Here is a 25455-nt window from a genome sequence, read left to right as displayed (position 1 = left end):
CTTACACGCTGGGTGAAAAATGCCTGTTTGTGCCGTTAGTGAGTGCAAGAACAAATCAAACACATCAAATTTACAAAAAGATGGAATTTCATTTCATAAGTAAGTATTTTTGGTGTAATAAACGCTTTCTATAAATTAAATTACATAAATTATTATAATAAAATAACAATCGAGAACTTTACCGATTCAGTAATTGAGTACGTAATAATTCGGTAGAAACGAGTCACACTCCTCACGAGACTATATTTTGTTTTTTCTAAACAATTGCAACCCTCGATATATACAAATTAGGCTAAAATTTGAATACGCGTGAACAGCATGAAATTACGTAGTAGTACGATAGTGATTGCGGTTCGATTATCGATATCGATGAAAACATTTTCTTTATTATTAACGACTAAATTACCGTCTTCAAGTCAAGTAAAGAATAGTTATTATTAATTACCACAATTTTTTCGCTACCTATACTTGTAATAAAACTGGTCGATTTCTGTGATTTCACGTACTTAATACATTTAAAAAAAAAATTAAAGCAACGCAATTTTAGTGACAGGCGCGAAACGGGGTAGGGTGTCTCTGAACTGGGTAATATGTAGCTAAAAGGTGTACCTTTCTCAAGGATGAGGATCAGGTAATAATTTATCATAATCGTTTTATTTTTACAGATTTCCTAAAGACGCCCACTTTAAAATGAAGTGGGCACAATTGTGCGATCGAATACTACGATGAATACGCTACGCTGACCAAACACTGGTTTTAAGTAATTAAATACGAGTAATAAATTCTTACTTCTACTTTTGTTTCTGAAAAACTATCGATATATTTTAAAATATCGATACCGTAGCATCGCAAATCAATTTGACTGTCTTACACTCGTAATGTCTTTGTATGTTGATGTATATAACTTATTAGTGTGCGTAAAATGTAGTAGTGTTGAAGATTTAGATATGTGTGTGTTAATAATGACACAAAACTTTGTTGAGTGAGTGTGTCAAGTTGTCTATGTAGTGTTTCCTCGTCCCGCACCAAAACTGACAGGAATTTTTATTCGTAATATTAGGCGCGTTACAAGTCCATAGGTTAAATCGTCCAAGCCAAGTTACGATCGCATAGGGCGATTGTCTAAAACCCGCATCAATCATTATTACAATCTCAATTGTTCTGATTGGCTGAATTTGTGCGATTCTTGTTGTCATGTCACTTATTGGAGTCTCACAACTGACAAGTGACAAGTTGCTAGTTAAGCAACTGTCATGTGCACGAATCGCGTACCTACATGCACATAAAGAGAAGCAAACGAACACGACTCTTGGAACAAGGTTGGAAGACTCCGATATATTCACTGTTTTGGTTTGGTCCATAGAGATGGTAATCATTCATCTAAGGTTTGGTCCATGTTTGGTCACACTGGAAATGTCATGTCAATGTCATATTCACACGTGTTTTTTCTATTCACGCATCGTGACCGCATCGCATTCGCATTCACCGGCTTGGCTGCAAAAATACGATGTTTTTTTTTGCGAATAATGTGTATTTATTAGTTTAATGTATCACTAGATTGGGCCCACTGATAGTTAAGCAAAGGAGAAAATGGGTGACAAAATAATAGCTGCGATAAAGAATATCGAGCTGGAAACGAAAAACTCGGATCTGACAAAAACATGTCAGCATGTTGTGGTAAGTAAACATTTTAAATTAGTGATTTTTTAGCTGTTAAGCGTACAACTAAGGCGCACAATAACTTGGAACTATTTTAACTCCTTATATGTAACGATTTTATTTGGTATAAAAAATAAAATATATGGTAATTCTACAATAAGCGGTTTTGAGTCCATAGAAGACGCGGCTAAGGGGAAAAGTTGGAGTTTTTTGAATAACAACATCCATATAACTTTTTTAGTACCTTTTATGACACATTTACATAAGGGCAAATCAATTAATAAATATTTAGTCACTTTTAGAAGGCTAGGGTAAATACATTGGGCAGGGTAGAGACATCAAGATCAGCTGCACAATTGGATATATATTTACTTTTGAAACTTTGACATTATAAAACAATGATTAAAATGAATTTTTATTACACATTAAACTTAACTTATAATTATTAAAGTATTATTTTTGTGTTAAAGCCATTAATTAAATCTAAAACTAGATTCTTTAGTATTGGTCACAAAAAATATAAGCAAACTAACATGACACCTACCTTTTAACGGATAGTAAGGAATTATTTTATCAATACAAATTAAAAAATGACAGAAAAACTGAGAACCACTTTTATTTGTTTCATCATTATCATGAAATGAAATTCATAACATAATGTTTCTTGGTCACATTGACAGAAGTTAGCTATTATTTTGCCAGGGGAGAGACGTTTTTGTGTCAAATTAAAAAAAACTGACAAAAGTTGATATTGGGTATAGGAAGTAAACGCAAATGAATTGAGTGATTTTTGGTTGTTAGATAGTTAATTTCATATTTCATGTTTGCAGGATTCTTTAAAAAACAATTCTATTAAAATTGAAGATCTCATCACGAAGTTATCACAATTCATCCTCAATTTTGAAGATGCATTGTTGTTCAAAAAGTATTTATCAAATATACTGCTGGCATTAGTATCTACACAAATTCCTTTGAAACCTGTGTTTTCTTGTGCGAACTTTGATCAGTGCACTGATTTGGAAAAGACACATCATTTAGAGTACTCTATAATCTTGGCACTTACATCTGATCATCCTGACATTCTTCAGTAAGTTTTATTTTTACTACAATTAACTTTAACAGTCCAGGTTTCGTTTTATAAACAAAAGTAAAATGCAACAAGGTAATGATCAAAATTAGATCTTCCCTTCCCTGTGTATTGTATGTTTCAATGTAACATGCTTTCATCCAGGAAACTGCTTTATCTTTTTCACTCTGCTCATTGTTTGAAGACAGGAAGCAACTCTCAGTGAATGGTTTATGCATAATTGCTCGGTTTGAATCTGACTTAAAATTGGATTGGATTCATAGTATCCAATTTTTGGGAGGTTGATTGAGAAGAGTTGAAGAGAAACTCGGCAGAAATATCATACGCCTCTTCGCTTGTATACATTTTGTATGCAATATAAAAGAAGATATTAATGTAACAAATCATTGTGAACAGCCAATGGCAAAATCTACATCATCGATTAATTTGAACTTACAACTGTTAGTTTCCAAACTACAAATTAATCAGTACTCTTATTATAAATGCGAAAGTGTTTGTTTGTTGGTTTGTCCTTCAATCACGTCGCACCGGTGCAACGGACTGACGTGATTTTTTGCATGGGTATAGATAAAGACCTGGAGAGTGACATAGGCTACTTTTTATCCCGGAAAATTAAAGAGTTCCCACAGGATTTTTAAAAACTTAATTCCAAGCGGACGAAGTCGCGGGTATCAGCTAGTTAATAAATAAAATTGTCTTTTTAGATATGCCTTAAAATACTTTCAAATCAATTCAATACCTCCATTCGAGGTATTCATACACCATGAAGATTCCTACAATGTTGCACCAAAGAAAAGAAGGCTTTTAGACTGTCGCCAGAAGATTACTGACTACCAAATGGTGTTATGCTGTTATACATTGTTGAGCAAGCTACCAAATGAACTAGCTATGAAATGGGATTGGACTAATTTTGTTAACAATTTTAGTAATCATGATAATTCCCAAATAAGATGGTGAGTTAATAATGTTACATACAGTATAATTTTTTTTTAGATTTCCATAGTAAAACGAGGACCCTACCGGCGATTACCACTGCACTTCCGTCATCCGAGTTCTGTCCGTCATCCGTGAGAATACCAGCGATTATCTGCGACATAATATGTCATAAGCTCCCATATAAATTAGAAATTATAAATTAGAATAACAAAGAAAAAAAAAATATTTCAGGGTACTTACTAATTATAAAAACCGAAAGTCGACAAGAAAATTTTGGTTTAATTTAACTATTTTAATCATACCTTGTCGCATAGGTAGTTTAAAATAATTTTCAGTTATCATAAACAGTTTCTGTAAATAAAAAATTACCGTTTGGATACAAAACAATGATCGTCAAAGTTTCAACAACTAGCACGCTTGCAGAACCCGACCTTATGCCTGTTTTAAGTGTTTGTACCTAAATTCTTTATTTCCTGTAACTGTATTTTTATAATATTGTATTACTATTACTGAAACTACTACTACTACTATTGTATTACTATTACTGAAACTACTACTACTACTATTGTATTGCTATTACTGAAATTGGTTCTAGGTTCAAGGCTCAATTGTGTTGATAATGTTTATTTTTTGTAGGATGGTAAAAGAATGTATGGCCATATTAACAAACATGACGGAAGCTCAGTCAAAAATTCTAGCCAGCAATCTTTGTATAACACAAGAAGATGCTCTCAAAAACATTCCACAAACTAAAGAAGTACATATAATCGATGGCAATATAGATGAGCTAGATTTGAATATCAGTAGTGTTATAAACATGGATGGGATTTTGCTGCCTATATATGATAAAAATAATGTGCAGCCTGGCAGTCTGGTACCTGTTAAGTCTACTATTAATAGTTTGAGGAGTTTAGCCTTGGCTGTAGCATCAGGTACAATTTTATTTTACTGATATTATGCACAAAAAAATAGCTGATTGTATTTTATTTGCTTTAACCAAGTCAATGTAAAATATTTATTTATGGTAATTGCACATTAAAAGACAAGACGTAAGTAATTTTTTTAGTAATAATATAAAAATATTATGAGCTTGGCAAGGCAGTAAGATGTGATCAGTAAAAACAAATTAAACACTTGAAATAATATCCTCAGAAATAATATTAATCATTTTGTTTTGAGATGTAATTTTATTTTTGGTAGTTAAGAGATACAAGACTCTTTGAAATGAAATGAAATGAAATGATTTAAATGAAATGATTTATTTGTTTTAAAAGGTCTTTTTAAAATTGTGCCAGGGACCCTGAAGTAAATGCTAACTTTTTATTTCACTACTGAATAAACGATTTGAAAATATGTTTTACTTTTTTTAAATTAATTTTATAGGCACATTCTTGACCACAAACACATCTGACGGAAAGTTAAGATTAGATGCGTTTACCTAGATTCACCTATTCACTCTTTAAAAAGTTAGAAAGGCTTTAAAACAGTTCTTAATTTGGCTTGTTTATTTTTTTATAGGTTAGGACGTCCGCCTTCCACTTGGAGGTCGGGGGTTTGATCCCGGGCACGCACCTCTAACTTTTCGGAGTTATGCGTTTTAATTAATTAAATATCACTTGCTTTAACGGTGAAGGAAAACATCGTGAGGAAACCTGCATGCCTGAGAGTTCTCTATAATGTTCTCAAAGGTGTGTGAAGTCTGCCAATCCGCAGGTGTGTGAAGTGTGGTAGACTATGGTCAAAATTCTCACTCTGAGAGAAGATCCGTGCTCTGTAGTACGCCGGTCATGGGTTGATCATGATGATTTTTTTTACAGGCAAAGCATTATCACTCATGGGTCCAGTAGGCTCTGGTAAGACTTGTCTGGTTGAACACTTGGCAGCTATAACTGGACGTAAAGGTGTAGCATTTAAGAAGGTGCAACTCGGTGATCAGACGGACTCAAGAATGCTACTAGGTTCACACCAATGTACGGATATACCAGGAGAGTTTGTTTGGGCACCAGGTGTTCTAACAGAGGTATGTGATTGTTCTATTCATTTTTAATTAGCTACTGGATTATATATAATATCTGTCCCGGCTTTACTCACGTGTTTAGTCGACGTTAGCCCGACTAGTTTCGAACCCATCCGCCGCATTGCATTCGTGAGTAAAGCCGGGACAGATATTATATATAATGGAAATCACTCACGATAGTTCAAACGCTAAAATAGCTACTGGATTTTGGGTTTTTAAAAAATCCTGTGGAATTTTTTTGATTTCCCTATGTCACTCTCTAGGTCTTCAACTATCTATGTTCGTCTTTAAATATCCATGCAAAAATCAGGTCCATCCGTTGCTCTGTTGCAGCGTGATTAATTGCGTTGAAAGACACCAACTAACGCACTTTCGTATTATTTTATAATAAGGGTAGGTATAATAGGATTGAAAAACCGGCTAAGTACTCAATGAGCTCTTGATTTGAATTGAGCTCTTGTTTTTAGCCCTTTGGGTACGGAACCCTAACATACAAACCTGACTTTTACATAATATCTATAACTGAAATGGTTCAAAAGTATACTGTTCACGCTGATGTCCCGCTATTTGAGTCTTCCGTCTTAAGTTTTCAATTTCAAACCTATGTTAAAGCAACTAAAACTGTTTGAATAAATAAATAAATAGTCATTTACACAACACAATTATTGTATTTAAGTTGTTATCAAAAGGGGCACTGCACCTTAGATACACTCCGCTCCATAAGCCTGCATCAGTCCTTAGTCATCAGCTAGTTGTTGTGAGGCAGCCCCCCAAATAAATGTAATTACAGTACGCGACAGAAAGTATGTGCATCGGCCTTTAGAATGACATTTCGGCTTTGTAGAGCGTTGTCTCTGTCACTCATACCTATATGACGTTTTGTCGGTTTCAACGACAGGGACAACGCTCTACATATCTGCTATCTCCTTCTAAAGGTCGATGTACATTACTTTCGGCCGCGTACTGTAAATCTGTTGGCCGAATTCTATGTTCACAGTTTTTCTTCAATATATTTCTTGTTTTAGGCAGTCCAAAATGGCCACTGGCTGTTGCTAGAAGATATTGACTGTGCAGCATTAGATGTAGCATCCACATTGAGCTCACTAATGGAAAGAAATACATTATGTGTGCCCGGATATAGAGATGCTTTGCCAGTTACACCAGGATTTCAATTGTTTGTCACTCAAAGGTAAGAAATATTCTACAAAATTCCAGCTATTCAGTCAGCACTAGAACAATATAATGATTGAAATAATAATTTAAATAAGAGACACTGTCCATTCCTGTCCAGCACACTGGAATGAACTTACTAAATTGCTAAATTGGAATAATGTGAATCATATCTCAGACTGCATCATTACTTACCACCAGGTGAGATTGCAGTCAAGGGCTAACTTGTATCGGAATATAAAATAAATAAATAAATCTAACTATTAATTGTAATTAAATCATAAATTATTTTTACTTGAAAGATTTACTGATTTTATCGTTAAACTTTGTTTTTCAGGACAATAATAACTAATTATGGGTTTCAAAAGAAAATGTCGAATTCAAGCACATTATTACAAAAGCATTTGACACAAATCAATGTTGAGCCATTGTCAAGATCAGAGTTAGCTGAAATTATCCACGCTAAATATCCAACTCTGGCGACAATATGTTCAAAAATGATTGAAGTGTTCATGATGTTTTCTGTAGGCAGTCATGATACTTCTCTACAAACAACTGATGTAGGTGAAAAAAATACAAATGTGACTTTTATGAGAGGTTCAAGGCTTATCTCGACGAGAGATTTAATGAAATGGTGTGCCAGAGCTGTAGTAGGATTTAACGTGTCAAGTCCCGAATCGGCTCTTAAAGTACTGCAAGACGCTTTGGACATATTCACTTGTTCCATTTCCTCGCCAGAATACAGGCTCGAGTTGGCAAAGAAAGTCGGCACTTGTCTAGGCATTGTTGAAACAAAATCAGAATTTTATTGCAAGCATTACAAACCAAATGTGTCGTTACATCCAAACGCGCTAGAAGTAGGCAGAGCCAAAGTCCCAAGAGTGGAAAAAAGTTTAGATAGGATAGATTTTGATAACAAAGAAATTGTTTTCTCTTTTACGCGTCAATCGGCATGCTTGCTTGAAAAGATCGCATGTTGCGTCAGGTCAAATGAACCTGTCCTCCTTGTAGGAGAAACGGGAACGGGAAAAACTTCGTCTATACAGTATTTGGCAAAACAAACGGGCCATAAACTTGTGGTTATAAATATGAACCAACAATCAGATTCTGCCGACTTGCTCGGTGGCTACAAACCGGTAGATCTCAAGTATGTAATACGTCCAATAAAAACTGAGTATATAGAAATGTTCAAAGGATTCTTCAACACAGAGAAGAACAAAAAGTTTATAGGTCATATCGAAACTTGCTATGAAACAGAAAATTGGACTGCATTGCTGGCATTAATGAAACAGAGCCACAAAGCTGCTGTTAATAGATTAATAAACGAGAAGAAGAATGATACGTTAAAAGTCTGGCTAGGATTTGGTCATAAACTATTAAAATTAGACCAGCAAGTAAAAGCAGCGTCAAGATTGACGTTTGCATTTATAGAAGGATCGCTCGTCAAAGCCATGCAGCAAGGTTATTGGGTGTTACTAGACGAAATCAATTTGGCTTCAGCAGAAATTTTAGAATGTCTTGCTGGACTACTGGAGGACAAAAATGAAAGTATAGAATTAATTGAAAAAGGTGATAAAGTCCCTATAAAGAGGCATCCAGATTTTACATTATTCGCTTGCATGAATCCAGCAACAGATGTTGGCAAAAAAGATCTGCCTGTAGGTCTGAGAAATAGATTTACGGAGTTTTTTATAGACGAGCTGACAGAGAGGAATGATTTGATGTTGCTTATAGGTGACTATTTGTATCACATGAATCTAAGTGGTGCAATATTGGAGGCTATTTATCACTTTTATGCCACAATAAGGAAAGAAGCGAAATTAAATTTAGTGGATGGTTCAGGTATGTTAGTAATAGATAATAATATAACATTTCATTCTTTGTAGTCATTTCGTCCCTTCTAAATTTTTTTAATACATATTTTAGGTCATGCACCACATTATTCACTGAGAACGCTATGTAGGGCCCTTACAGCCGCAGCTAAAGCAAAATGTGGCACAGTCGCCAGGTCGCTATATGAAGCTTTCTGTCTTTCCTTCCTAACTCAACTTGACAGATCTTCCCATCCCAGAGTAGAAGCCATGATTGCCAAGTAAGTAACGTGAACCGTGCAAGTATTGAAATGAATTTTGCAAACAAAATTTTATAGTTTGTGTAACAAATTGTCTCACAATGTTATTTGGTTATTTGCAGAGCGGTATTAGGAAAGAAGAATATAAATTCGGTCTTAAAGCAATTGATCCCGGAGCCAAAAATACAAGGACAAAACTTTTTGCTTTTCGAAGGGCATTGGATACCACAAGGAACTTTAGATATCAATATCCCTGATGGATATATTTTGACACCAACAGTGAGAAAGAATCTTCGAGACATTGCACGTATTATTTCTTTAGGTAGATTACCGGTACTACTTCAAGGTGACACTTCCGTAGGAAAAACCTCTCTCATAACCTATATTGCCAAAGCTTCAGGGAACTACTGCGTACGAATAAATAATCATGAGCACACAGATTTACAAGAGTATATTGGCTCATATGCAACAGACTCTAAAGGTAACCTTGTTTTTAAAGAAGGCGTTTTAGTAGAAGCTATGAGAAAAGGATATTGGATTATTCTCGACGAACTTAACTTAGCGCCGAGCGATGTTCTTGAAGCTCTGAATCGAGTTTTAGACGACAATCGTGAACTGTTCATTCCTGAAACGCAGCAAGTGGTTAAAGCTGATCCTAACTTCATGTTGTTTGCAACTCAAAATCCACCCGGTTTGTATGGTGGTAGAAAAATGTTATCGAGAGCGTTTAGGAATCGTTTTGTTGAATTGCACTTTGATGAAATACCTAGGCATGAATTGGAAACAATTTTACATCAAAGATGTCACATTCCCCCTACCTATTGTAAAAAGATGATTGAAGTTATGGCGGAATTACAAGTTAGACGACGCGGGTCGGCTGCTGTTCAAGGCAAGGATGGATTTATTACTTTAAGAGATTTGTTCCGATGGGGGCAGAGGTATAAGCATGCTTCCAAAGAAATGTTAACTGCCGAAAAATTTTATGATTGGGACCAACATATTGCAGATGAAGGATATCTTATACTCGCTGGTAAAGTTCGTCAAACCGATGAAAGAAATATCATCGAAGATGTGATAGAGAAACATATTAAGAGAAAAGTTAGCCCTGACAATCTCTTTAGTTTGCACTCAAATACCTCACCTGTCACTAAACCCATTTTGGAGACGATTCTTAATAATCAACTTTCTGAATTTACACATATAGTTTGGACTTATAACATGAGGCGGTTAGCTATACTAATCGCAAAAGCTTTTACTTTTAACGAGCCTGTATTATTGGTAGGGGAAACAGGTTGCGGTAAAACGACAATATGTCAAATTTTGGCAGCATTGAGTGACAGGCAACTATTGTCTGTGAACTGTCATATGCACACAGAGAGTTCTGATTTTCTAGGAGGACTTCGTCCCGTACGACAGTATAAAAACGACGGAAAGTTGTTTGAATGGGTGGATGGACCTTTAATAAAATCAATGGAGAATGGTCATTTATTCTTGGCTGACGAAATTTCTCTGGCAGATGATAGCGTTTTAGAGAGGTTGAACTCTTTACTTGAACCGGAAAGACAGCTTGTGCTGTCAGAGCGAGGCATGGAAGATAATTCAGATATTGTAGTCGTTGTAGCTGTTCAAAATTTCCATTTTATTGGAACTATGAATCCCGGAGGAGATTTCGGAAAAAAAGAACTTTCGCCAGCTCTTCGTAATCGATTTACAGAAATATGGTGCGATCATGTCAGCTCAAGAGAGGATCTACTAAAAGTGCTTGAAAAAAGTGTGAATAAAGGAATCGCATTAGGCAACCAAGAGGATGGTAATTCCGGGATTGGAAACTGTATTCTGGATTTTACTGATTGGTTGAAAAATTCTGAAGTCACTAACAAATTCCCTTTCAGTATACGTGACTTGCTTTCGTGGGTCCAATTCATTAACGTAACAGTTTCGAAAGGTTTACTTGACGTTCCTGAGGCATATGTACACGGCGCTTGCATGACCTTTCTAGACTGCTTTGGCACAACTCTCACAGGACATATAGATACTGGAGCGCTAAGCCTGCTACGTCAAAATGCTATTAAATTGTTGCTGAATCAAATCAAAACTTTTGGATACGAGTATACGGAGAGTCTTAAAGAAATGCTGTGTAATAAACAGCTGATGCTCAAAGCCGAATCGGATGTCTCAAAGTTCGGAATTAAGCCGTTTTTTATTGAATGTGGACCACACGGTGACTTGGATGAGAAACAAACATTTACGTTTACTGCACCAACCACTGGATCTAATACTCTCCGACTGCTACGAGGCCTGCAGCTGAATAAGGCTATTCTTTTAGAAGGGAATCCTGGTGTTGGAAAAACAAGCCTGGTTACTGCTTTAGCCAAATCATCAGGGCACAGAGTTGTGCGTATTAATCTGAGTGATCAGACGGTAAGTTAAAACGCAACAGCAATTTTTCATTCCAAATCATTTCAAATTACTTACTAATATTTGTTTTTGCAGGATATTACAGATCTATTTGGAACTGACTTACCTACGGAAGATGGGTCATTTACATTTAAAGAAGGAGCGTTTCTGAATGCTCTTCAAAATGGGGATTGGATTTTACTAGATGAGCTTAATTTAGCTCCCCAACCCGTACTCGAAGGTCTCAATGCTTGTTTAGATCACAGGGGTGAAATTTTTATCCCAGAACTAGGACGAACATTTAAAGTTAAACATCAAACAAAACTTTTCGCTTGCCAAAACCCTCTAAAACAAGGCGGGGCCCGAAGAGGATTACCAGTATCATTTCTAAACAGATTTACGCAAGTGTATATTGACACATTGACTAAAAAAGATCTCTTATATATTGTTAAAGCACAATATTCACAACTGCCTCTAGACATATTACACAAAATTGTAGAATTCAACTGCAAAGTGGCTCATGAAGTTACAGAAATTCAGTCGTGGGGTCACAAGGGCGGCCCTTGGGAAATGAATTTGAGGGATATTCAGAGGTGGTGTGAAGCACTTATAGACGATAGTAAATGTGGAAGAAATATATGTCCTGGAAAATATATAAATATGTTGTACATTAATCGCATGAGAACTGAAGAAGATAAGGAACACATGGCGCAAATATATGACGATATATTTTTGCCAGAATATCCTAGAAGCGATAGCAACCCTCAAATCGCAATTGACGACGAAAACATTACTATTGGAGATGTGATATTAGAGAGAAATAAAGAGTTGATGTTTAAAAGGAGGCATACACTAGAAACCAATTTGCTGGTTCTGAGAAATCAATTGCCTATTCTAAAGGCTTTAGCTCAGAATGTTAAAATGAACTGGTTATCTATACTTGTTGGCCCAACAGCTACAGGCAAAAGCAGCATTATTCAAGTATTAGCGGATTTGACAGGCAACGACCTCCATGTTGTGCCAGTAACATCGGCCATGGATGTTTCGGATCTTTTAGGAGGATTTGAGCAAGTTGATTATAACAGAAACCTCGAAGGCTTGTATGATGAAATAGAAACAATAACAATTCAAATTGTAAGAAATGTGTGGATTATACAGGAATCGAAACAGTGGAGGTGTAATAAATTGTTGAGTAACCTCTATCAATACAAATCTATGCAAAGAAACTTTTTGGATAAAAACTCTAGAAATGAGGATATAAAAAAATTTGAAGAAAGGTTACATTTTCTTTTAGAACACTGCGAAAAATTGTTAGACTGTGCAATATCATGCAATCTCTCAACAGAAAATGTTGAGCAAGCTAAAAGTAACATAATAAAATTAAAGAATAAAGTTTCAGCACTAACCTCAGTGAACGCCGGTGGTAAATTTGAATGGGTAGACTCATTGCTCGTGAAAACATTAGTGGAAGGATCATGGCTATTGCTCGACAATGTAAACTTAACGTCAGCAGCTGTTCTTGATAGATTAAATGGACTATTGGAACCAAATGGCGTGCTGAGTATATCAGAAAGAGGTGGAATAAGTGAAATCAAACCGCACCCTAATTTCAGAGTTTTCTTTACAATGGATTCTAAGTATGGTGAAATATCTCGTGCAATGAGAAATAGAGGAGTCGAAATTTATTTATTGAGATCCGAAGACTTGGATTTAGGTTTATCGGAAACAATGAATTATATGGATTTAGTAGCCTTGCTTTCCTCTTGTGGTCTACCTAACGAGTACCACGATATTTGCATACGATGCCACGAATCATTGTCTGCGTTTGTACAAGGTGCGTATATATTTAATTAGTATTTAACTTAGCTTGATAAAATTGTAGATTATTAAGTAAAGGTGTTTTTACAGGATTAGAGAGGCCAACAGTATCACATTTGCTACAAGCCGCTCATCTAACTTGGCAACAACTGATCAGAGGAATCTCGAGTACGACAGCGTTACTGAGTAGTTTTTCAGACGTTTATATAAAACCAAGAAGTGGAAGTGATTTCACTTCCTCTGTTAGCATGTCTCTAGCTGAAATGAAAAATACAATGTTAAAAGCTTTAGAATTGGAGCTGGGAACAGAAGAATACGAACTCGTTGTTTCCAACGATGTTAGTCATACATTAAGCGTTAAAGGATTGTGTACTAATTCCTCACATGAAATCGCTAAGCAAATAACGCATCTAGTTTTAAAACAGACTATAGATTCAGAAATGTCTTTGGAAAGTGCTGCTCATGCATTACTTTGCGTGTTGACTTCATATCAGAAATGTCCTCCAGAGCTATTAGACATGTTTCATTGCATAATTAAAGCAGGTGTGAAATTAAACAACACAAATAAAATCAAAGCGCTTACACATCAGTTAAATGATAAGGCATTTGCCCATTTGAAAAACAATGAAAAAGTTGTAGCGCATCAAAGATTTTTCCCTGAAGCCTACCAGTTGGATACGGAGATAGTATCTAATATTAATTCTGAGTTTGCTCTTTTATACATTGAGATGCAAAACATTATTTTGCAATTATTCTTAGGGGAAAATAATTTTTCTGCATTTGACTACTCAAAAGCAGTATGTGAAGGAAAACTGACGGATGATTTTACAGAATATCCTATTTTAAGAAATTGTAGAATCTACCTCGAAATTATTGATCGCTATATCAAACAAACGATAAAATCAGCCGGAACTTGCTTGAATGACGATTTATTATGTCTTGTTGTACAACTATTAAACTGGCGCGAAAGATTTATAAAAGTTTGTGATATGCCAATATTTGAAAAAACGAAAAATAAAAGGGCTCCCATTCTAAAAGAAGAAATCATTCCTTTATTAAATGTGCATAGAAAATGGGTTCAAAAATATTTACTCGGTGAATTGTTTAAACTACCATCAAACCAGGACGAATTGAAAACATTCAGCAAAGAATTAAAAGCTTTGATGTTAAATACTGAGAATGAAAATTCAAAAATTGCAAAAGTTGGCAAAAAACTTCGCAAATATTATGGACAGCCAAAATTATATCATAATAAAAATGAACACGACTTGTCTACAGCAAGAACCGAAATGTACAACAAAATAAATTTCGAAATGAACGAATCCATAGATCGACAACTTTATAAAGTTTCTACAGAACCCAGTTATTTATCAGACATCACACTAGCTTTAGATGTACCAGATAAAGAAATCATTAAAGATATTGAGGATACTCTGGAAAAACTTACGAAAAATACGTCAGACACTGATAAATTAAGAACACAGCTGAAATTGCTTCCCGTAAACTTATATGTAATACAAAGGATAATAAATATTTTGCAGCCATATCTTCTTGAAGTAATGAATAAAATATCAGATAACGAATTTAGTTTGGAAATTGATCCAACAAGTATTAACTGTGTTGACATTTTGATAAGTTTGATTCAAACAGCAAACATTATAAGGGGGTTCCCTGCAGCACTTCTGGACCAGTTAAAGATAATTCAAAAATGTTTGGAAAGCAATCCCGACGTCGCCTCTCAAAGGTATATTTTCTTACTCTGTAATTTAGCTACATTGTTCAAGTGTTTTATTTGATATGTTAATATTTTATGATTTTAACTTGTTCAGGCTATCATCTCTACCAGTAATGTTCTGGACTAGTCTCTACAACATGCTTACTAGTTCTCCAGTTACATATCCAGTACCGTTTTTGAGTCAAAACTCCCTACATAACTCTGAGGAAGTTATAGAAACGATTCCAGCCAATACCAAGAGAATGTCAACTAATTTGCCTCTAATGTCTTACTACCTTCAAAATTTGACTACATTTTCTGATCAGTCAAGTAAGTCAAAGTTCATCTATAAGTATATCGTTTTAATTTGTGTCTTCAGCTATTATTAGTCTTAATGTGGTTTTCAACATTATTATTAAAAACAAAATGTAACAGGTGCTCATCCAGTATTGGCGTACGAAAAATTACCTATAAAAGATCGTGTGGAATATTCCATGCAGTTAGAGGCGATATTGAATACTTTATGGAAAAATATTGGTACTTTAGACTCAACCGCCGCGTTGAAACTGTAAGTTACAATCAATTTGAGCAAATATAAACTCGATGAATTAAAAAGTTTTTAATAAACATTGTAGTCGTAATTACTTGAAGATTAATTTTTATTACAGGAAATCAGATGCTACTTTCGAGCAGCAAAAACATATACAGCTTTTGAACTATTTACATTACGCCATCTCGGACGAAAGTAGCGTTAGTAATAATTCACGGGAATCTTATGAAGGAATAACACAAACTTTGCATGTACACTTTAAAGACGATACACATTTCCTTGATCTGCTTACAAAAGCAAGCGACGCACATCATAAACTCTCAAATGCTGTGTTGCATAATTTAAATGATACTCCCTCAAAAACAAAAGTAAAAATTTTGACTGCAGAACTATCCCTCTTGACCAGTTTTATACTCATACGAATAATGGCAGAAGTAAGTCCGATTGACCATGTGGAAAAATATCGTCTCAAAGTACAATATATAGAGGAAGATATCACTATGTTCAATAAGTTGTTGAGCGCATATTACGTACACGGCGTCATATCGGGCACTATAGGCGAAAACAGGAACATTGAAAAACCATCTCAAGTGACGACAGATTTTTACAAAGAGGGAACAGAAAATCGGGACAAGCTAAAAAAGGTGCATCCGTACTGCAAAATTATTATGGAATTGAAAGAGAAGACAGCACAGAAAGTCCATAAATATGCATCTGGTAATACTTTTAGACCCAAAGAACCATCCTATGGGAACTTTGTCAAGGTAAGATTGTTTTTGGACACTAAATTCCAAATTACTCGTGTTGGAATAACCTTTCAAGCCCTAGTTACTACATCACCAATCCCGATTTGTGCGCTTTGTTATATTGACTCTATTAAAAACAAATTTTCTCTTCTTCTGAAAAACAAATTTTGTTCACAGGACTGTATGCATTTCGCAAAATCCGTCCTATCCGACAGAACACTAACAACCATTTCTTCAAATCTTATTTCAACTGCAAATAAGTTGTATGAAATCATGGAAACAAATAGACGTGACAAAACATTACTACAACATGCACAGACAGTGATAAAGGAAACTTCTTCGTGGATGCATTCAGTGAAAGCGTTTACCAAAAAAGTGGAGAGTGCTTATTCTGTAGCGTTCCCCGATCTAGCGAAACCTCTACAAAGCTCATTGTCACAAATTGTATACAGCGTATCTTCAATGACTGATTTACTAAGACAGCTTATCGCGAAAATAGAACATGGGCCGGTTCTGCAAAATGCTCTGGCTTCTTTACTAGAATACCCTAACGCTATCCCCAATAAAGATGCAAGGGAAAAGCACCTCAATAGATTTGTTTCGGCTAATTTCATGCAACTATTGAATAAAAATTCAACCGCAGCAAATGAAGATATCTTCCAAGCAGATACGAAATGTTTAGAGTAAGTTTGTTTTTAGTTATCCTCATTTTCGTTGTGTTCCAGTTTGTGTTGTGGGTATTTTCATACAATCTTTTTGCAGGGTATTAAAAATGAACTTATCTGAAATCAGTATAAGTTGCATGGCATCAGAACGGATCGATCAGGTTACAATAAATGCTGTATTGACCACATTCAATGCGCTTACCAAAGCTTGGGAGAAGCAAAGACAAGACATTGAGAAGAAAAAACAAGATGATGAGGCTTTATATGTTACCAAGTAAGTGGTAGATGCTGTTGACGATTCAAAAATACTTGTAAAGTTTAATTGAATAAAAACATTTTTATTTATTTATTTATTTCGTGACTAGCTACTTTTTTACTTATCACTTTTATCAGAAACGTCCAGTCATCTTTTTAGGGTTCCATACCTCAAAGGAAAAAAAGAAACCGTGAATTTGTGGTTATTTATTACACAAAAAAATTGAAATGTGTTCATGAACAAATAATTAGTATATTCAAGTTTTTGATTTATCGTGCAAAATGTCAAATAAAAACCCTCGGTGCGCGAGTCTGACTCGCACTTGGCTGGTTTTTTCCTGCCACTCAACTTCTGTAGGGTGTCTAAAAGCAAGAGCGTCGTCTAGACAAGTCACTTTCCATTAGACATGACTGGGGACATAAGCGCAATCCGAAAAAAATATCGGAAACTTGGATACAACTTCTTGGGACAAGAATTAAAGAGTTCCTATAACTTAAGACCTCTTTCCGGTCATGTTGGATTACCGTCCCATCGGATTATAAGAGCTAGGGAATAGAAAGGGCACTTGTGTTTGCGTACGCAATTGTGAACTAAAAACATCTCCTTAGAGATTAGATTCTCCGCCACTCGCCAGGCCATGGTTTGTCAGGAGGATGTTATAGTGTCTGTCGTAACGCATTGACGCTCAACGCCTCAAAGCTTCGCATCTGATTGAAAAATTGCGATTGCGGCATCGTAAATATTTTAGTTTATGACCTCTTAATAATCCCTACAGGTCTAAATGTGAAGACGAAGACGAGGAAGCCATTGCGTACGAAGAAATAACGGAAATGTTCCCATCTTACTCCGAATCAGATTTCGGAGAATTTAAGCCACCAACACTTGAGCAGAGGAAAATTAAAGCTCCTACAGAAAAACCAAAACATTTGATCACCTCTGATGATGTGTCTCTCATTTACAAATGGCATTCTAACTTTGTTCGTAACATGACCAGGGCAGAATGGTTACCCGGCACAGCGAAGTTGGTAGGGTATGATGTACTCAGCCCTTTGTTACTGCGGTATCCTACATTTAGCAGTATTATCCAGGAGGCTTGGGAAGCTTTGGATGCCGACTTTGAGGGCAGAATATCACCAAGCTTCCTGGTTATACTCTCTCATATAAAGGAGAAAGTAGATGGCAATGGTGAGTCACCTTATTTTATACAGCTTTCTTTTACCTCCTAGTCGCTAGCTACATCACCAGATCAAAACCACGATAGCTACTGATAATTTTATATGAAAATTATATCATTTAGTAAATAAGAAGGCTATGATTGTGAAAAACTGCCAAACCCCTTCCAGGTTAACCTGTTTTTTCATCTAAGACTGCATATCTAATTACACAAAAAATAAAGATCAACTTATAAGTCCATGAGAAAACTGGAATAATTTAAAATAACATACTATATTATACTTACGTTTACTTACGTTTTTCTATTATACAGATGCAACTATTCAGAAACCAGATTTCTACCGCTCTCCGTGGGTTTCTGAGACAAGAGAATGTGTCCCATTGTTACATAAAGTCAACGAGAGTACTAGTGCAATGCTTGAGCAGTGGCCTGATTTCCCGACCCTTAAAGATGTAAGAACTAAGAATATATGCTTATTAAAGCTTTGCACTATCAATGTAACCAAATCCATCCATCCATCAACCTTCTCAACCTTCATGCGTCCACTGCTGGACATAGGGCTTTTCTAAATCTTGTTAACACATAATCCTCCGTCTTCCTCATCCGTCTGCTTTAGATCATTGATCCATTGGCTCGAGGTCGTACTAGATTACGCTTGCGGGTACAGTAGTCGGCAAGAAATATTGTACATTAACCTTTAGAACGAGACTTCGGCTTTGTAGAGCGATGTCTCTGTCGCTCATATCTATGTGACGTTTTGTCGGTATCAACGACAGAGACAACGCTTAACGAAACCGCTATCTCTTTCTAAAGGTCGATGTACAATATTTTCTGCCAGGTACTGTAAGACTATAATGTAAATTTTGTTAATGTATTCAATAATTATGTTTTCAGATTTTAGTCATAGTGGGCAGGATACTTAGCTTCCCAATCACTAGCCCTGTGTCTCGGTTTCTAACTGGCCTGGAATTGCTACGGGATAAAATTGAGGAATGGAACAAGAATGCTCACAAAGGAAACAATATGATAGACATTTCTCTGGCAGTAGGCCAGCAAATTATTGACTGGAGGAAACTGGAAATGAACAATTGGAAAGAGTGCCTCAATAATTTGTATCAAAGGTAACAATTCCGTAAATTCCGATAAATTCCTGTAAATTATTAATAATTCCTGTAAATTCCTTTCCGCAAAATTAGCAATGGTATTATTTTAGAGTTCTGGAATGTCGCCGATATACAATAGGTACAAGACCGGACCTCAACACTCCCTTGTGGAACTCCAGTTTTAATACATTTAAGTCCAGAGTAGGATCCTCTTGCTATATTTGTAATGTGTGATTCCAGGATACCTGCTAATGATTTGGGTAGCATTAATAAAATTTAGCATGAATAAGACCTTCATGGCAAACTTTATCTAAATCTTTTTCAATATCAAAAAACACTGTGAAGCGCACTTTTATTCCTTAATTGTTTTTCTATAGTACTGACAATTCTATGTACCTACTTGATAGTTGAACGTTTCTCTCTGGACCCTAACTGATGATCTGGTACAGATCTTGCAATTCACGAAGACGTGTGAACTATTCTTGTGGTTACGTCGTTTACATGGGCATTGCGTAAGTGTGCGTGCATGTCGGACCAATCAGTTGCGAGCAAGCGCTTACTTATACCGATACGACTTAAACGCAAGCATGTGCCACTCATCTTCGTGAAATGCAAAAACTATATCAGGTTTTTGATTTTTAAATTTTTTTGAAATTGGCTCGGTAGGTACCTCTATTTCTAAGCCTTCTATTTATAAGCTATTGAAAATAGGGGCACATTAAATTGAAAAGAAAAAACATCAATTGACTGAGAAATATTCCAATTGTTCCCTTTTGTTTTATTAGAAAACAGTCAGAGGCCCATAAATACTGGTTCTACATGTATGCAGCAATAAACTCGTACTTGGAACCAAATCCAGATGAACTGGTATCACCTTCGAGGATCATCTCAGTGCTAAAAGACTTCATGGAGACGTCCAATCTCGCTGAGTTTGAAGTCAGGCTGGACATAGTTTATGTGTACCATTGTCACTTGGTACATTTAGAACGCAGTGAGAGACGAGGTAAGTTTGTAGGGTAGATATTTTTTTAGTGACATTTTTGTGCGTGACTGCACAAGAACTTTATTTGAATTTCGATGATAAGTTATGAATTATGACAGTTTATGTGTTACCATTGTCATTAGGTACATTTAGAACGCAGTGAGACACTGATTATTGATATTTTTGTGCTTGTCTGCATAAAAACTGTACTTGATGATAAGTTGTGAATTATGATGCAGGCAGCTGTTAGTTTTATTAAAATTCAAGTTTGCCCATGACTGCAGTCTCAACTCAGTTTTTACGACAGTTATACAAAGAGTTTTTATCCGTCATAAAATATAAAACGTAAGTGGAACTGACATAGGTGTTCGCTCTAGCCTAGATTATGTGGTTAAATAATATTATAAAGCTTTTTTTATCTTTTTCTTTCTTTATAAATTACTAGAGGATGCCCGCGACTTCGTCCGCGTGGATTTAGGTTTTTAAAAATCCTGTGGGAACTCTTTAATTTTCCGGGATAAAAAGTAGCCTATGTCCTTCCCCGCGATGCAAGCTATCTCTGTACCAAATTTCGTCAAAATCGGTTAAACGGTTGAGCCGTGAAAAGCTAGCAGACAGACAGACACACTTTCGCATTTATAATATTAGTATGGATAAAGCAATTGACTCATGTTAATGCAAGAGAATAATAATTTTTATTATGCAACTTAATAAAATAAATCTTTTTAGATGAGCTTATATCCATACTATGGAACACATATAATTACTACGCACAATTTTCACCGCAAGTGGCTGCCCAAATCAAAGAGAAGCGAGCGCCTATAGAGAAAAAGTTAAAGGATTTCGTCAAGATTTGCACCTGGGACCGCGACCTTAGCTACTGGAGCGTCAAGGATACGGTGGAAAAGGCTCATAAAGCCCTGCATAAGCATACAAAAGAGTTTGAGGTTTGTTTACCTAAATCTTTTTTTAAATATTTAAAGACGTTGACAACAATACTTTTCGGTCTTTCTACTGAAATGCACTGATTTTGCATTTTTTTACCTCACAATCTCAATAAAATATGTATTTATTTAAAAAGTATTTATTTATTTATTCATTATAAGCAAACGCTTGACCCCAATCACACCTGATGGAAAGTAATCATGTGGCCTAAGATGAGACGCGTTTACCTAAAAGATGCCTATCCTATTGGCGGGAAACACATATCGTGGTATCGAGTATTCCAAACCTTAGCCATGGGCGTATGAGGAATGATGACGCAAAAAGTTTTGTGCATGTAGATGGGATGTCGACGACATATGGATAGAAACTCGCCCGACGTCTTGCGGTTCGGTGGTAAAATGGTGAAGGGGAGACAAGATCGAAAAGTTCCTGAGAAGAAAATAACGCTATCAATTTTTTTTTACTTGTGATTTTTGTGTGGAAGAAGAAATCTAATAGCTTATTTTTAATGTCCTCAGAAAGTCCTTAAGGAAAGTGTAGTGAGCTATCTAGTAGACAATTCGAGTGAAGTTGGGACGGATCACGTGGGCATATGGGACCGTCCGAAGAGAGCCACTAGTGCCAACGTCCCTACTGGCGGGGCTTACATGATTGATCCTCAAATACATATTGTATTGGCTCGGAATATTAAGGTAAGGTTATATGTATAAAGATTAAAACTGTTTCGATCGATCGTTCCGGGATTCCGGGAGTTTCCGGGATAAAAAGTAACCTATGTCACTCTCCAGCCTCTATACCCATGCAAAAAATCTCGTCGCTCCGTTGCTCTGTTGCGACGTGATTGAAGGACAAACAAACACTCTTTCGCATTTATAATATAGGTAGTGACACCGTTTGCCCAACAAGTCGGTATCCTTTCATGTTTTTCTCCGATTTAAAATCCGTTAAATTAAATGTTTGCCAAAATAAAAACAGGTTTTCGTCTCTCCTGAAAAGTATCGAAGTATTATTATGCTAACCGACGATTCACACTTTTCCTATATTCCAGAAATACACTGACCAAACAGAACAGCCATGCCCAATAATATCAGACGTCAGTCTTTTATCCAAGATACCAAGCTTGCTGAACAAAGCGAAGATGTTATGCAAAGACACCATCACGAATACTGGGTACCCTTCTTTGGTGCAAGCCCTAGATGATTTTGTTACCCTGGTGATCGAGAGCAGTGCACATTTAGGATCTTTAGAGGTAAGATCTACATACCAGTTTGAACTTCTAAGAGTTAAAAAATCCTTTTTCATTTTTTTTTAAATTCAGATAAAAGTTAGCCCTTGACTGCAATCTCACCTGGTGGTAAATGATGATTCAGTCTAAGGATCTATAGAGCGCACTCTGACTTAGCTTAGACTTAAGACAGAGTTAAAACGAGACAGAGCTATATCTCTCACATAAATCTGTCTCGTTTTAACTCAATCCTAAGTCAGAGCAAAGTCAAAGTGCGCTCTATAGATCTCAGCCTTAGATGGAAGCGAGCTAACCTGGAAGGGATATGGCAGTTTTTAGTAAACCATGCCCCTTTCTCTTAGTCTTAGACTAGACTTAGTCTCGAGAACCTAAGGCGCCATTTCCACAGACGACAGAATCGCCCTGTGGAGATTGGCCCATAGAGTTTGTATTGAATATTGTAACACGGCGAGACTATCGCCGCGATTCACCCGTCCGTGGAGATGGCGCCTTACTGTTTCGGTCCTCTTAGGTTGACACAACAGCAGCCAAAGAGAAGCAAACGTCCCAAGCCAAGAACATCGTCCAACAAAAGCGCAAAGCCCTCGCAGACTTATTCAAGTACCTCAGTAAAATGGGCCTCAACTATCGAACCGGATTAGTAATACTATCTGCCTCTGAAGAGCTGTATGACTTTACAATACCGCCAGTCGACTTGGACGCGGCTATGAAATATTTGAAGAGCAGGTTTGTCAAAAAACAAACATCTATTAGTTTTCTCTACTTTATGATTAGGGAAATACAATATGAATTTCAATGTAACTTTTGCTAATATTAATATAAATCTAATTATTATTATTTTGATATCTACAAAAGACTATAAAATGTTTCCAAATTCTTGTCAATTTTCCAATAAAATTATTTATCTTTCTTGATTTTGATAAACTAACTACTTATAGTAACACCTTAGTATAGTTCTTGCATTTCACGAAGGCGAGTGGATCATGCTTGTGTTGAAATCGTATCGGTATATAAGTAAGCTACAGTACATGTGTGCGTATGCGAGCGCTTACTCGCGACTGATTGGTCCGCATGCACGCACACTTCCGCAATGTCCATGTATACCATGTAACCACAAGTAAAGTTCACTCGCCTTCGTGAATCGCAAGAACTGTACCTATTGTTGTATTCATCATTGGCTGATATCTATTATAGTGCACTTTTACTCTGCCATTAAAATAATGAGACGCGGTTTACGCCTGACACATCTGTCTTGTTCTTGGCTGTCTTAATCTAAGTCGTTCTGCAACTCCAATATGATGGATATGACAGTAACAATATGCCAAGAAAGAAATTGTCATTTATGACAAGTTTGGCTTTTGATATGTTTTAGGTTTTGTGTGTGTAACAGGCAAATATGTTTTCAGACGGTGCGACCCTACACTGACACTTCTATGGTCAGGCTGTGAGAAATATTTTCAAAAGAATATTGCTCGACATAGATTGTTTAGCACAGCGTTACAGGCGCCACACAGTGATCTGGGCATGCAAAACATTGAACGCTGCAAAGGATTTGCTGCACAATTACTGGTATGTTTTTAAAGATTCAGTTTTAAGTCATTTTCATGAGTTTTCTATCAATCACAATGTATACAACAATTTAAAAGTTATATAAAACAGAATTGATACTGATATTGATGTCTATTTATTTATTTATTTTTCTCAGAAAATCACAAATAATCAAAAGAAATCCATATCTAAATACGCAAGAAACATTTACGATTTACGCCAAGTGACCACAAATCTGACGAATGCTCTTGAAGCTGACATTAGTGACACTAATATTTCAACTATGAAAGAAAAGCTCGATATTTTAATCGAATGCTACGCCCATACAAGCATTCTATTAGATCAACTTACTGTCGTACTCAAATCCATACCAAAAGAAGCTCTGAATACTGATTCTGTACCAGAATTCGATGTAGTATCATCAGATTCACCTTTGGCACGCTGCTTCCTAAACAGCGATGAATGGCATGAACTCTATAAGAAAATAAAAGCCATTATATCGGTAGTAAATAAACAAAAGGCAGCATTGCATAAACTTGGCAATTCGTCCCCTAAATATATAGGTGAAAATAATAATTTACCAAACGTTTCTCAAAGTCATATTGACGCAATTAACGATGCTAAACAAAATTTACTTGACTTAACTGAGAAAGTCGGAGCCACTTTACAGGAATATAAATTTAAATTTAAGATAAATATCGTTGAAGATCTTAATTCCCAACATCCAGTATTAAGATGTGTTAAAAATTTGATGCAATATTTGAAAAACACTACAAAAGAACTTGATAAATTGGACGAAGCTAAAGATCAAGAAATGACCGAGAATTCGTCTCACGCACTTATCGCAGAAACGGAAGATATTGTAGCAACAATGTTACTTATAATTCAATCATTATATAAAAAACATTTACCGGCTGATAAAAGTACGGACAATATCGATGTTTTGAACGCAATCGATGAAATTATCGATGGAGGTAACAAGGAAAAAGAGGAGTCTAAAGAAATATTAGAAGACAAGCATTTGAAGGAATTGTTGCAAGAAAAGTTATCGATTGACTCTAAAATGTTGCAGCTCGATACTTTGATAAGCAAAATTCGTTCTTTATTAGGAAACTACGTGCAATATATCGCAACAAGAACTGAAACAGAAAATATAAAAAATGCAGTAATAAGAATGGTGCCAATATTAGAACAAACTGTGTTGTTTGTCCAATATTTTCTGTCACAGAAAGTAGCGGTGCATAGAATCTCTTGTAAGATGCTTTCAGTTTTGTTGAAGATATTTTCGGATTTGGCCACTAAAGGGTATGTGAACAAAAACTTAATTAGACCTAAAACCAGCTATAGTAAAAATTCAAATATCTTGATGCA

The 25455-nt window shown here is 35.9% G+C and overlaps 1 protein-coding gene across 1 annotated transcript in view; it reads left to right on the top strand.

Annotated features, from left to right (window-relative positions):
• The first annotated feature begins 1475 nt into the window (after positions 1 to 1475).
• Positions 1476 to 25455, top strand: part of LOC117992140 (midasin) — a 33176-nt gene continuing 9196 nt past the window's right edge. The window contains exons 1-26 of the mRNA XM_034979816.2: positions 1476 to 1677; positions 2490 to 2746; positions 3451 to 3699; positions 4319 to 4614; positions 5500 to 5702; positions 6725 to 6888; positions 7207 to 8711; positions 8796 to 8961; positions 9063 to 11361; positions 11434 to 13171; positions 13246 to 14899; positions 14985 to 15199; positions 15305 to 15437; positions 15538 to 16183; positions 16343 to 16848; positions 16928 to 17104; positions 17862 to 18271; positions 18573 to 18712; positions 19155 to 19381; positions 20149 to 20366; positions 21075 to 21292; positions 21809 to 21982; positions 22339 to 22539; positions 23048 to 23262; positions 23943 to 24105; positions 24242 to 25389. Of these exons, the coding sequence (XP_034835707.1) occupies positions 1591 to 1677; positions 2490 to 2746; positions 3451 to 3699; positions 4319 to 4614; positions 5500 to 5702; positions 6725 to 6888; positions 7207 to 8711; positions 8796 to 8961; positions 9063 to 11361; positions 11434 to 13171; positions 13246 to 14899; positions 14985 to 15199; positions 15305 to 15437; positions 15538 to 16183; positions 16343 to 16848; positions 16928 to 17104; positions 17862 to 18271; positions 18573 to 18712; positions 19155 to 19381; positions 20149 to 20366; positions 21075 to 21292; positions 21809 to 21982; positions 22339 to 22539; positions 23048 to 23262; positions 23943 to 24105; positions 24242 to 25389 (13409 nt within the window). The 5' untranslated portion in view covers positions 1476 to 1590. The remainder of the gene's footprint in view (positions 1678 to 2489; positions 2747 to 3450; positions 3700 to 4318; positions 4615 to 5499; positions 5703 to 6724; positions 6889 to 7206; positions 8712 to 8795; positions 8962 to 9062; positions 11362 to 11433; positions 13172 to 13245; positions 14900 to 14984; positions 15200 to 15304; positions 15438 to 15537; positions 16184 to 16342; positions 16849 to 16927; positions 17105 to 17861; positions 18272 to 18572; positions 18713 to 19154; positions 19382 to 20148; positions 20367 to 21074; positions 21293 to 21808; positions 21983 to 22338; positions 22540 to 23047; positions 23263 to 23942; positions 24106 to 24241; positions 25390 to 25455) is intronic.

Source organism: Maniola hyperantus, chromosome 20 (genome assembly GCF_902806685.2).
Source record: "Maniola hyperantus chromosome 20, iAphHyp1.2, whole genome shotgun sequence".
Taxonomy (NCBI): Eukaryota; Metazoa; Arthropoda; class Insecta; order Lepidoptera; family Nymphalidae; genus Maniola; species Maniola hyperantus.
The sequence above is the reverse complement of the archived record's forward strand: the minus strand, read 5'-3'. Positions and strand labels throughout refer to the sequence as shown.